The following is a 13,589-nucleotide window of genomic DNA, read 5'->3' on the forward strand; positions in this document are numbered from 1 at the left end:
GAGCCTGGTGGCGATGTCTGTGTGTAGCCCCTCTCGTGGGCGCCCACAACTGTCAGAGAAGCAGCCGTGTCCCATCCCGCGTGGCAGGCGCACATGCGCTGCCAGGGCCGGCCCCGGCTGGGCAGGGCGGACCCGCTGCCGCCAGAGGGCAGCCCACCACCCGCGACCGGAAGTGCTGTCGGGGGAGCGGATTGCCGTCAAGTTCGGCCAAGTTCTCTCTGCCTCCCGCTTCCGGCGGAAACGGCCTGGTGTCCCCTTCCCACTTCGAGGGCGGAGGCCGGTGACAACCGGAAGTCGAGAGCCGCTGCGTAATGCTTCCGGGGCTGAGGGCGCGGCGCCTGCGCAGTGCGGGGGGGCAGCGCGGCCAAGATGCCGGACTATCTGGGCGCCGACCAGAGGAAGCCCAAGGAGGAAGAGAAGGAGGATAAGCCCATCCGCGGTCCGCGCCCCCCCCCCTCCCCGGGATCTCCGCCCCTGAGGGGAGGGGTGGGACGGGACAGGGGGGTGGGGGTGACGGGACGGGTCTGGAGGGGAGGGCAGGGCAGGGAGGGAGCGGCCGCTGCGGCGCTGACCCGCGTGTCCCCCCGCAGCGCTGGATGAAGGCGACATCGCTCTGCTGAAGACTTACGTGAGTGTCGTCCCCCCCCCCCATTTTAAATCTTTGACCTTTGCTCCTGTTCCCGTTTTGTATTTTGTGTGAAGCGATCAGAGATGTGCCCTTTGTAGCCCCCTCATGAAGGGGGCTGGTAGCTGTACTTGGGTTGCGCATTGGCCCCGTCCGGGAGAGGCACGGCGCGAGGCCAGTCAGGCTGCCTTGTTGGCTGTGACAGTACGGCAGGGCCTGAACGTACCGGCAGCTTGTCCGTCTCGACTCCCCTCGTGCTCCCACGCTGGTGCGAAGGGGTCTGGGTGTAAGCAAGTCGGGCTCCAAGATGTGTCTGTGCCGTGCGGGCCGGGATGCTGGGAGCAGCCCACTAGATGGAAGGACTTGCCTTATGCTTTGTAATTTTCTTGGTGGATGGCCAGCACCGATTGGTGGGTTGTTGAAAGAGCAGCATAGATCAGACTTGCAAATAAAAATTGGCGGTACTGAAAAAGATCACTCAAGGACGTGGAGCCCTCGTTCTCCCACGTCTTTAGCTCTTTTTCTTTTCCTTTTCCTTTTTTTTTTTGCCTGTAACGAGAAGTTTTGAAAATTTTAAGTTTTGATGGAAAGGAGAGATTTCCTCATGGAGGATCTTTAGCACAAGTGTAACAGTGCAGCGCTCCCCTTTGTTTCAACAAGTGATGTTTAGTTCGTTAAAAGGCCCCCTAAAGACACTCATCATCAGTCAGCTGTTTTTTTGCACGTAGAACATCTTGATAAATGTTAATGGCTGCTTAGTGTTCATAAACTACATAAATGTTTTTGCGTTAATGAAAATCATACAGCTCGGTTCTTCTTTTTCAGGGCCAGAGTACATACTCGAGGCAGATCAAGCAGGTAGAAGATGACATTCAGCAACTACTCAAGAAAATCAACGAGCTTACTGGTATGTTTCTTTTTCTTAAGGCTGCTTGGAACGGTCAGTGTTTGTGAGGATGAATGGATTAATTTAAATTGGGGGTTAGCAACCTGTGGCCTGCAGGCTGGATCCAGCCTGTGGAGCCACTGGCTTCAGCCCATAGAAGTAGGGTTCAGCACGGGGGAAGCTTTACCTACACTGTAGCCAAGCAGTGAGCAGAAGTGGGGGTAGGATCTTAGCACTTCCTTAGCTAGGAGCTAAGTTGGGTTGTTTCAGTCCGCTGCCGGAAAACATTGCCAGCCACTGGTTTAAATCCGTATGTTTTAGTTATTGTTTTAATTCCTCCTTACCAAGAAAGGCTGAATCACAGTAACCTGTGGATTTGCAAGATGATAGAGGCATCAGACTAAATTTGGTACTACTTTTGAAAACCAGAAGGATATATATGTGATAAAGCGACTTAATTTGTTTGTTCAGATTCTTAGTTTTTGCCTTTTGTTAAGTTCAGAAATGGTGAAAGAGACTTCTTATATCACTACATTTTTTGCTACTTGTGTCAAACTGTTTTTAGATACAAGTTGAAATTTCCAGTTAAATGTAAGCAGTGTTTTATAGTATTTTTATATGTTACATAAACAAAGTTAGGTATTCTAGATGTATAAGGAAAGTACAACGTATCGTTTGTATTCAAAACTAGAATATGGTCTCTCTCTTGTTGAGTAATTCTTTTATAGTTTATAACTAGTATAAACTACTATAAGGTGTAACACAGCCTGGTATAATTTCATCAGTAACATTAAATAGGCTTTTTTTTTTTTAAATCTATCTTACACTTAACTAATATGATTTTTATATTCATGCCCACTTCTCTGCATTGTTATTTGTACAGAGCTGACAATTTATCTTAGTAAGTTGTCATTAAGTTGCATTTTCTATGAAGTAAAAAAATTAATGTTCTTTGTTATGGATCTCCTGTCTGTTAAGATCCTAATTCTAATTTCTTAATAATTATTGTCCTCGAAAGTGGAATAACACACTTATGTTTTATATGTTTGTTATACCTGAATTCCAAAGTCTTCCTTAAGTGTCTTAGTCTCCGCTTAACTAATGAGTTCTATCTGGACTTAAAGGAGCATGAAGAAGCTGGAAGAGCTTTCAAATAAACACAGCTTCTTGCTTTTTTTTTAATATTAGAAATACCATGAACTTTGACTTGCCTTCCTTGATTTTTAGGTTGGATATTGAGATTGTCTCAGGTGTGTGGTGCGAGTTCTTGCATCTTTTCTTCCAGATAGTGATAAGGATTTTGAATTTTAAAAAATGCAAATAAAAACAAAGTACATTTTAAAGCAGTCCAAATATAAATCTCTTTCCTCTGAAATGCAGTTTTACCTCATTGGTGTATACCCTTCCAAATGTTCTCCAATTGACAATAAATTCTGCCAGGAAAAATAAAGAACTTCATTAAACAACAACAGCAAAAGAACTTTTCTTTACATTGCGAAACAAACTGGCGTAGATCCAACTGCTTCCTTCTACAGCAGTAATTCTCAGCCCAGGTGCTATGGCTCTCTTGGGTCTTGTGAGATCCTTTCAAGGGTGCTGCAGAGTGCCATGCAACATTAGCATTGTCAGGTGAACAAATATGATTCATAAGATAAACCCAGAGGTGTCAAATAGGGATTCACAGTAGTAAAAACATTCTGACTGGTTGTAGTTTTTTTCTGAGTTATTTTGCAACAGAAAACATTTCTATTATTTTTCTTTAGTCAAAAAAGCAAGTGAAAACTAAGGGTTGGCATTTTTTGAGGGCTGCCTTCAGTCTAACAAGGGATGTTTGGGGTCTAAAAAAGGTTGAGAACCACATTCCTACAGTTAGAGGAGTGTGAGTTGTAGCCATGTTGGTCTAAGGACATAGGCAGACAAGGTTCTTTGGGTGAATCTGATATCTTTTATTAGACCAACTTAAATAGTTGGAAAAAAATTTCTTAGCAAGCTTCTGGGTTTAAAAACCCTTTGTCAGGCTGAGGAAGCCTCTGCAGTTGGTGTGTGCTCTTCCTGGGTGGAATGGATAGTAAAGAAGCCAGAGGCTGGCACGCATGCAAGAAAGGCAGTTGGTGATGATGTAAACTGAGGAGTCAGTGAGTGAGAAACAGGCTGGGTGGGGAGGGAGGGAAGAGAGAAGGGAGATGAATGTAGCAGTCAGATAGTGGAGAGGTACCTGCGGAGTCAGATGTCAGGCAGGTTATAATGTGTCATAAATCCAGTGTCTATATTTAGTCCATGATTTCTTGTATCCAGAAGGTTGATGAAGTAAAGTTCATAGGCTTGTCTGTGAAAAGTGTTTTGTAAGTTCCCTTTGAGGATTAGAACTGAGAAATTGGAGAGAGAGTGGGTTTTTTTTGTGAGAAATGTTCCCCCACAGGTAATTGGGTATTCTTGTCTTTGATAGATTTCTAGTGCGCATTCATTCTGGTGTGCAGTTGTTGCTTGGTGTCTCCTACATATTTTTCATCAGGGCATTTGGTGCATTGGATGAGATGTATTATCTTTCTGGAGGTACAGCTGTAAGATCCAGGAAAGCTGATGGCTCTGTTGTGGGATGTAGTGATTGGGGAGGGAGGGGGGGGGATAGGTGTTGGCAGGTTTTGCATTTCTTGTCATGGCATGGTCTGGATCCATTCGGTGTGTTCTGGGCCGTAAGAAGTTTGCTTCTGGTGATGAGGTTGCCCCATTCCTACAGTTGCATTTCCAGTACAACTAAAAATTTCCTGTCAGCACGTGAGGTCTTCTGTTATGTGCTTGTTGTTTAAACTGCCATCTGGATTTGAAGGATTAATAATGCTTTGGGTAAACTGACCCTTGTTCCTCCCTTTGCTTTCTTCCATGTAGGGATCAAGGAGTCAGACACTGGCCTGGCCCCTCCTGCTCTCTGGGATCTGGCTGCAGATAAGCAGACTCTCCAAAGTGAGCAGCCTCTTCAGGTTGCCAGGTGTGTGCGGTGTCTTGTGAGTCCTACATAGTAATGCAGTATTAGCAGACAGCTAGTGCACACAGTGCTCTCTGCACTGCTTGTCTCTACACACAGAACATGACACCTGGGGAAATTGTAAATCAACTCTCAGGTGTACTGTAGTATTGAAGAGCAAACATGTTAACCTTTATGTAACAAGGAAAAGTATGCCATGCTTGGAATAGCGATAGGAGCACTGTTAGTTATTCTTTAAGAATAACATAGCAAACTCAGCAGCCAAGTGTTTTATGAAGGCACTTGGAGTGCATGTGAGGCCTCTTGATTCTGTGGTGTTCATGGTGTCACAAGCATAAGTCATCCACCTCATGGCCTGCATTAATTGATCATCTATCTTTCAGGTGTACGAAGATTATCAATGCGGACTCTGAGGATCCCAAGTATATTATCAATGTCAAACAATTTGCCAAATTTGTGGTGGATCTCAGTGACCAGGTGGCACCAACTGACATTGAAGAGGGAATGAGAGTTGGGTAAGTGAAGACAAAATGATTTAATGTTCTGAAAAGTGTAGTTGTAAATTGAAGCCTCCTTTTTCTATAGAGTTCCAGCCAAAGGTACTTCAGATCATCTGTTTCACTGTAATCTTTGGGCTCTGAGGTCTACAGGCAACAAAAATAAGCAAAGTAATCGTTGCAGAGCAATAAGCTGTTGTTGCAGGAACTGAAATTTAATTTTAGTCAGTAGTAGAGCTGGTCAGAAATTTTATGTTGGAGAATGCCTGTTCAAATAAGTGTTTTGCAGGAATATGATGATTTTTGAGGGACAAATGAAGTGTGCAACATGGATGTGTGTGGTTCTTTCCACTCAACTCTCTTCCTTTTATAGAAATATTGGCATTTCCTACAGAATAGGCTGGCTCTGGCTAGTAGTTTTTTAAAGATGGGATCTGCCTGATCTGGAGGAAAAAAGCAATTGCCAAGAGTTGTGGGTTTCTGAATTATAGGTCACAGCTGAGATGTTGACTCAGGGAGTATTAAAATCAATGTAACACCCTCTTTGTATCTTCCTACCAGTGTGGACAGAAACAAGTATCAGATCCATATCCCCTTACCTCCAAAGATTGACCCAACTGTTACTATGATGCAGGTGAGAATTGCTTTTGTTTACTATGAGTTTCTTATACTTGCAGTTTTGACTTTATCAGAATTTGTAAGTCCCAGTGGACAATAACAAATTACAAGTTGTTCAGCTGTTCACTTATCATTCTTATGCAGGTAGAGGAAAAACCAGATGTCACCTACAGCGATGTTGGTGGTTGCAAAGAACAGATTGAAAAACTGCGGGAGGTGGTTGAGACCCCTCTGCTCCATGTAAGTAACTCATTGGAGCAGGCTGCAGTTTTCGCTAGGGCTGGCTTCTTCATCCAACAGCTTGTTGCATCTTTTCCAATACTGAGAAGTCAGAATGAAAGTATACAAGTTAAAATAGCTTTGAGAAATTTATTTTTACCTTATTTATTAGTGTGTCTATTAGGCTTTGATGGAATCTAACCTCCTGTTTTTCCCCTTCGCAGCCTGAGAGGTTTGTGAACCTTGGGATTGAGCCCCCTAAAGGAGTGCTTCTGTTTGGGCCACCGGGGACAGGCAAAACCCTGTGTGCTCGTGCTGTTGCTAACAGGACCGATGCCTGCTTCATCAGAGTGATTGGATCTGAATTGGTGCAGAAATATGTAGGAGAGGTGAGATCAAATACCACATGAAATATGTAGCTAACTACAGGTTTCTAATGGAGGCCACGCATTTTAACATTCATTGTTCCTGGATGTACTTGTGCTCTATGGACTCCAGGGGGCATAAAAGGGAGCAAAGACATTGCAGAATAATAGACTGATAACTGCTGGCTGTAATTTCAGAAGCTTTCAACATCTGTGTTGGATCACTGCTGAATGATGTGAAAATCCCACCCCAAATTGTATATAAAATTTCAGCAGAAAGGACTCAAGCCTACTATAGCTTTGTATCAGTGCAGCAAATGAAGATTATTCATTCACTAGAAGTGTAACTTTCTATGGTTTTGCCGTATAACCTGCTTGCTCCTCTACCCTCAAACATTAGCTGGGAGAGACATGTCCCTACCCACTTCAGTTTGTCAGCACTTGATGTATGGGCTCTGAAGCAAAGACAACGTGTGGCCATAGATAAACTATACAAGGATAGGTAGATAACTGCAAGCCTCAGTAATGGCACATAGTGCTTTAACCTTTTTGTCATGTGGGTAGTAGCCAGAAGTATATTGTTCAATAACTGGTTAGTAGCCTGTGTGAAAGAATGGTAACCTTTAAGTTCCCTATTTGATCATGTAATTAAAACACAATTGTAGCTGGCTTCTATGTTCTAAACCTCTCGGTTGAAGTCTCCTGCCCATGACTTTGTCCTTGTAATTCCAGATTAAGATGCGTGTTGTAGGGTATGTGGAACTTGGCAGTTGGATTCTTTTCCTAACTCCAAGTGACTTGCTGGGAATTTCAGGGGAATTTTATCTCTTTGTGCAATTACATACCTGTCTGTAAAAAGAGGGCAATAATCTTTCTCCCCATATCGACCATTATGGAGTATCAGTTGGGAAAAATCATTGTTTGCTTTCCTTGAGTTGGCCTGTTCATAACAAATGGTTAATCCCTTTTTTAATCTTTTGTTAATCTTAGGGGGCTCGAATGGTGCGGGAACTTTTTGAAATGGCCAGAACTAAGAAAGCTTGTCTTATATTCTTTGATGAAATTGATGCCATTGGAGGTATATTTACACCTTGAATTGTGTTTTCTATATAGCAAGCTTCTTTTAAAAGTACTAAACTTTCTGTGTAATTCCCTGTTATCAAGATTATTGCAATCTAAAAATCAAGGCTGCAGATAAGTACATATTTAGGGAAAGTAATATTATAAGGTAATTGAGGCTGTTAACTGCACAAGAAACTATCATGAAAATAGTTTATGCAACTTGAATGTATTTAGTCCTGACTTGAAGTTATTTTTATCTCGTTAGTCAAAATGCTAAGTAATTAAACTTAACAGGCAGAATGTCTTTTAAATATAGTATAGTCAACATGCTGCTTAGTTTTTGTAAACATTTCAAAAGAAAAATGTTCACAGAATCTTGCATGTAAACTTTTCTTCATAGTGCCTGAAATTGGAATTTTTCCAAGATAAACAGATTTTAGCTTTCTTTATTTGAGGGAAACTGAACATAGCAACCCATACCATTTAAAACCAGGGATAAGCAGAGAGAGTTTTAGTAGACAATCAGGGAAATCCTATTCTGTGCAGTCTGAAGCCAGTGCACTTGAAATAAGAAAAATCACTTTTTTTTAAAGATGGTCACAGATATGTATGTGGCTGTGATTGCTTAGTTGAGAGATCCTTTGCTTTGCATTCTCAATCAGCAATGATATCTCATCACTGCTGTAAAGATGCTTGTTATGGCTTGATATGTAGTTGTCATCTTTCTCCAGGGGCTCGTTTTGATGATGGGGCTGGAGGTGACAATGAAGTGCAACGTACTATGCTGGAGCTGATCAATCAGCTGGATGGATTTGATCCAAGAGGCAATATTAAAGTGCTGATGGCAACTAACAGACCTGATACTTTGGATCCAGCACTGATGAGGCCGGGGAGACTGGATAGGAAGATTGAATTTAGCTTACCTGATCTGGAGGTGAGAACTTCTTGTCTTTTCATTAGTAAGCAAATCCTGGGGGCAGAGCAGAAGGTTAGACTTCTAATAAATGTAATCGTTTGGAAACTGCATAATATACATGAAAGTGCCATGGGTTTAAGTATGTGCAAATACACCAAAATATTTCATGTTACAACAAATAGATTTCATCCTCACAGGAAAAACCCTGGAAAATAACTCTGTTGCAGCGTGCTCCTGGCTCCAACTGGACCTCCGTGAGAGCAGCTGCTTGACTTGCTTCTAAAGCTTTGGGGCCCTGCAGCCCGCCTTGATTGCACTTCAGGAAGAGGGGACATTTCTTGGAATGCCTTTCTGTCAAAGTGTCTCTTCTAGATCAGCATTTCTCAACTCATGGGTTGTGACCCAAAAGTGGGTTGCAAGAATATATGAAAGGGGGTCATGGACAAACTTTAAACATAGATTCCCCTTTAAAGGAGAAAAATGTGGGAAACTGTGGCTCTTCCCTTGCAGGCTGTCCGAGTTCCAGCCTGCAAGGGGCTGCTTGGGGGCTCCCCATACCCCACACACTCTGTGGCTGAGGCTGGGGTGGGGGACAGCCGGTCAGGAGTGAAGGACATTGGGTTGGGACTGGCCATTGATGTTTACGGATTGGTCCTGGTACAAAAGAGGTTGAGAACCACTGTTCTAGATAACTTATTTATTGCATAATACAACCTCCTAGTTCTGTATTGCACAAATATGCCAGTCAATCAACAATGGTTGCTTACCAGAAAACGTGCAGGGGAAATGAGCGTTTGTCTCCTTCCTCTTAACAGTTAAATTGCTTCATTAACCTCCCACAAAACACTGCCTAGTTTTCAGCACGTCTTTTCTAACATTTGCCTCAAATCTTTTCTTTTAGGGCCGAACTCACATATTTAAGATCCATGCTCGTTCGATGAGTGTGGAAAGAGACATCAGGTTTGAGTTGCTGGCTCGATTGTGTCCTAACAGCACAGGTAAGGCAAATCCTATGACTTGTGTGCTTTTTGCTTCTTAACTGTGAAAGTGAACCCTCCTGAAGTGTTACATCTATGTGTCCTTCTCTCTCAAAGGTGCTGAAATCCGCAGCGTCTGCACGGAGGCAGGCATGTTTGCCATCAGAGCACGTCGAAAAATTGCAACAGAGAAAGACTTCCTGGAAGCCGTAAACAAAGTCATCAAGTCTTATGCAAAATTCAGTGCTACACCCAGATACATGACCTACAACTAGAAGGAAAATATTCATATTATTCTTTGTCTTAAGTAAAAGCCTGAGTGTATAATAGTTCATGTGGTGTTTGCTATCTAATGCAGTTCTAGGAGTCTAAAAATAAATGGAGTAGTCCAAATAACAGGCTGTTAGTTAAATGTATAAGAACATGTTTAATACTAGTGAATCTACTGCCATGGAAGAAAAAGATGCAAATTTCTGAAGGTGACACTTAAGCTGCATAGATGAGTCCTAAGCTTAAAACACACGTCACAGAGTGAACCTTAAAACCAGTATGACTTTTTGTAACCAGTCTTGCCAACCTCAACCTGTCAAAAATCATGAGCTATAAACTCTTAAGAAGCAAGATTTGGAATCTAAATCATGAGGGGCTATTTTTGAAGCATGTGTGTGATGGGGGGTTACTTGTGAAGGTGTGGGTGGGCTATGGGAGTATGTGTGGGGTTTGGAGCACAGGGAGGGGGGGCGGTCACCGCACACCCTAGCAGGATGCAGGGTACTGGGTCAGGAGTAAGGGGCAGAGCTGGGGGGGTGAGGGAGGGACTGGGGGGGCGGGGCTGTGGCTTGGGAGTGACAGACAGACACAGTTAGGCATGCACCACCAGGGGAGGTACAGGGGATAGGTGCCCCCTGGAATTGTCCCTGGGGCAGAGGTTGGCTGGGGTTCTGTGCCCTGCTTCCTTTGCCCCAGGAGCTGTGTAATGCTGCCAGGTAGGTAGGGGACATGGCACAACTAGTGCATGGCTACCGGGTTAAAGGCAACAAGGTGCAGAGCCCCAGCGTGCAGTGGGCAGCCCACCTCTGCCCCAGTGACAAATCCAAGGGGCACCTGCCCCTCACATTTCCCCTGGTGGCACGCACAGCAGCAGGGAGCCATGCCCCTGGATGGAACTGCACGTGGCTATCACAACCTGCCCCAGCCCCGGGAGCCCCATTCTCTCCTGCCCCACTGCCTTACTGTGGTGGCCTTGATCTGTCCCCTCTGCCCCTTCCCTTTCCATCCCACACACCAGTTCAGTGCTGATCTGAAGGTTGTATCCTGAGAAATCAGGAGTCTCGAGACTGTTTTGCAAGAGTTGGTATTATTTAAATACCTAAAACTGAGGGACTTAAATTCAAAATGTGGATAATTGAAGGCACCTAAACTCTGTAATGCCTGAAGCCTTTGCTAGTAAAAATGCCAAGATACTGGCCAGAAGTGCCTCAGTTCAGCAGTTCTGAACAGCAGAAACCAAGCTCATGCCTAAGTCTCTTTGGGCTGCACTGACTATAGAGTCCAGGGGTAGGCAATGTTTTTTGACCAGAATGCTGAAAAAAACACAATGTCTACCTTGGAAGGTGCCGGAGTAATGACATGCTAGAGCCTGGAGCAGCTGTTTGCAGCCTCCCAGCTGCAGCTGGCTCACGGAGCCTGGTTTGCTTGCAGACTCCTGCTGGGAGCCGCTTGGGTTCTGTGGCTGGCAGCAGCTGCTTAGAGCCCGGGCTGGCAGTGGTGTGCCAAGCAAAAGGACCTTGCATGCCATGCTCAGCATGTGTGCCAGGGGTTGCTGACCCCTGGCCTAGACATTCCTTTCCCTGTCTTGCTTCTGGGACCAATTTGGTGGGTATGCTCCGAGCTGCATGGTCAGGCCCTGCACAAAGTGAGCACATCCATACATGCAGGCATGTGTGCTTGCAGCAGCTCAAATAGGAGTGGCACAAATTTATGCCAGAGATTTTTGCCTCAGCACGCATGCTGGAACATAGACTTCAGTGTGGGGCAAGTTGTGCCACCTGGGGAAAACTGACCCTGCCCAGCTCATCCTGGACCTGCAGCCAGAGGGAGCTGAAGGCTGGGACCAGCACCTGTGCTAGCCCCAGCAGTATAAAAAGCTGCCCTGGTGAGCAGCTCAGGTCTACTTGCTCTCAGGAGCTTCTATGGCCTGGCCAGTTGATATATGGGGACACTAGCCCCTTGTGCCAGCTGGACTGCTGCAGCAGCTCTGACCTCTACCCACTGCAGCAGTGGCAATGGGGGTTGCTGCCTGGCTGTGACCTGCAGCCACCTATGACAGCATCTGCCCCCTTGGACCTGCAGGCCCATGTCTGCACACCTGCTGGACCTGGATGGAGACTGCATGGCCACCTGGGCTTTGGCTTGGGCACTGTAGCAGAGCTGTCTGCACCTCTGGGCTAGCTGTCTGGCCCATGGCTGCACAGCTGGCCTTTGGCATTACTGCCATGTGTGCCCCACCCTGCCATCTGGGCAGCTGTCACCTGGAAGATGTTCTCAGTGTGGTGGCCTGCTTTGAACTGTCAAAGCATGTCCTGGCCCCAAATGGCCAGGAGTTCAGCCACTTCATTTACCCTCCAGCTGGCTCCCAGCTGCCAGCCCTGAGCAGGCTCCTCTGCCTGGGTCCTGTGACTTGCCTCACTAGCAGGAATCCTGGCATTCCCTCTTCAAAAACTGCAAACTCTTTGATTAAAACAAAAATCCCAAATTCATTCTTTAAAATACCCCCAAATCCACAGTTAAGACAAAAGACCACTAGAGAGAGAGAGAGATTGATCAGCTGGGTAATGTTTATTGATATATTTACAATGTTAAATCAGTTTGGAAGCCTACCAGTGCCTCTATCATCATAATAAAATAAATTCTAAATGGCTATATGCTTTGATGTTTGTTTTTGGTTGTCTTATCATAGAAAAATCAGAGCTCCCCTGACCCCCTCGCTAACCAGGATGTGGGGATAGCTGCCTCTGCAGCCACAGCTCCTGCCAACAGGTCTCATCCTGTCTGGCAGCTGGGCACACTGGGTGTGTGATGGGGGGGATGTGGGGTGGCTGACTCCACCCCACAGAGATAGAGGTGCCTGTGCCCATGCTGTGGCTGGGCAGTGAGGGGCTGCAGCAGGGCTGGGCAGTTGGAAGCTGTGCCTGCACTGCTGCTTCTTCCTCCAGCCTCCAGCCTGGTGCAGGTTCCAGCTGGTAGGGGACCTGTGCCAGGGGTAGGCAGCTTCTAGCTGTACCCTGGCAGCACATGGTTGCAGAGCACTTTAAAAGTGCCTGATTGTGGGACAAATTAAGCCTCTCTTGAAGAGAGTTCAGATGATGGGGTTCCAAAGTGCACAGCGCCTTCATTAACTTCTGTTCAGCAGTGTGAGCAGGGCTGGGCTGCATCAGCCCAGCCACATCCTCGGCACTGTCTTTAGCATTGGGGGTGGAGTGGGGAGGGGGATAGGCAGGTCCATCTGGGGTTTGCCCGGCTGGGGCTGGGGCGGGGGCAGGTGGTTTGGACCCCCCCCATCCCCGAAGTGGGGGTTCCAATCCATCCGCCCCCCACCTCCGTCCAGTGCAGGCTGGGCAAACCCCAGATGGAGCTTCCTCCCTTCCCTAACCCACCCACCCCCTATCCTGAAGACAGCACCAGAGCTGGGAGGGGCAGGGCTAGGGAAGAGACAGGCAGCCTCTCTTGGGTGGATCAGCTCCAAAGTGAAGTTCGATTTTCCCCCCTCCCAAACAGTGAATGTTTGTTGCGGGGAGGGGGAAAGAGGGGTGACTCACTTGTGGTGCTTTTCGGGAAGCACCATAAGTTACAGCGGGGAGCTGCTCGTCTTTCCGTGCCTACTGACCAATAAGAAGTAAAGTGCAGGAATGCTGGTAATTCTGGAGGGTTGATATTAAAATGCCCTTTGAGACCCCTGAGGTCTGCAAAAAACTGCTCACCGACAAAACTTTTTCATAGGAAATTCTATTTTGCACTGCAGGATATCTGCAACAAGTGGCTAATGCAGCTACTCTACTTTAGAGCATGCATAGCCAACATATGCAGTCTCTAGAATACAATGAGTGACAAGGCTTTGCAGAATTCCAAATTGCTAACTTGCTTAGGCTTGGCAAGGCTTCAAAAAAGCAGAGAAGCTAACTGCAGAGAAGCTCCTCTCTCAGGATTGTCTGATGAACATGCTGAACAAGAAACAACTGCCTCCCCGCTGCATACCTCCTTCTTATCAGGGACAGGGCTCAAAACTCTAGGAAAAGACCGCAGCAAAGGACAAGACCAGTGTTGAAAAGCAGCAGCTGTAGGACACGTCAGGAACAACATGGGAAGTGGATGGAAAAAAAAACCTTCCCATCCTCCCTGGAGAGGTGTGCAGAGTAAGTGGGAGCAGGTGCTGAGGAACCAG

General features: G+C 45.9%; 1 protein-coding gene across 1 annotated transcript; it reads left to right on the forward strand.

Moving 5' to 3' along the window:
* The first annotated feature begins 317 nt into the window (after nucleotides 1–317).
* Nucleotides 318–12,068, forward strand: PSMC2 (proteasome 26S subunit, ATPase 2). The gene is made up of 12 exons (XM_006261259.4): nucleotides 318–439; nucleotides 591–628; nucleotides 1,451–1,532; nucleotides 4,398–4,497; nucleotides 4,878–5,009; nucleotides 5,553–5,625; nucleotides 5,754–5,849; nucleotides 6,053–6,217; nucleotides 7,184–7,271; nucleotides 7,987–8,189; nucleotides 9,073–9,169; nucleotides 9,266–12,068. The coding sequence occupies exons 1-12, from the start codon at nucleotides 370–372 to the stop codon at nucleotides 9,421–9,423; spliced, it is 1,302 nt and encodes a 433-aa protein (XP_006261321.1). The 5' UTR covers nucleotides 318–369; the 3' UTR covers nucleotides 9,424–12,068.
* Nucleotides 12,069–13,589: the final 1,521 nt, after the last annotated feature.

This window comes from Alligator mississippiensis, chromosome 4, assembly GCF_030867095.1.
Source record: "Alligator mississippiensis isolate rAllMis1 chromosome 4, rAllMis1, whole genome shotgun sequence".
In the NCBI taxonomy this organism is placed as follows: Eukaryota; Metazoa; Chordata; order Crocodylia; family Alligatoridae; genus Alligator; species Alligator mississippiensis.

Bases quoted from the DNA above. Each gene is read 5' to 3' on its own strand.
- PSMC2 (XM_006261259.4), top strand. From the start codon at position 370: ATGCCGGACTATCTGGGCGCCGACCAGAGGAAGCCCAAGGAGGAAGAG. The intron at 4,498-4,877 runs GTGTGTGCGGTG...TCTATCTTTCAG, and splicing joins CAGCCTCTTCAGGTTGCCAG to GTGTACGAAGATTATCAATG. The intron at 6,218-7,183 runs GTGAGATCAAAT...TGTTAATCTTAG, and splicing joins TGCAGAAATATGTAGGAGAG to GGGGCTCGAATGGTGCGGGA.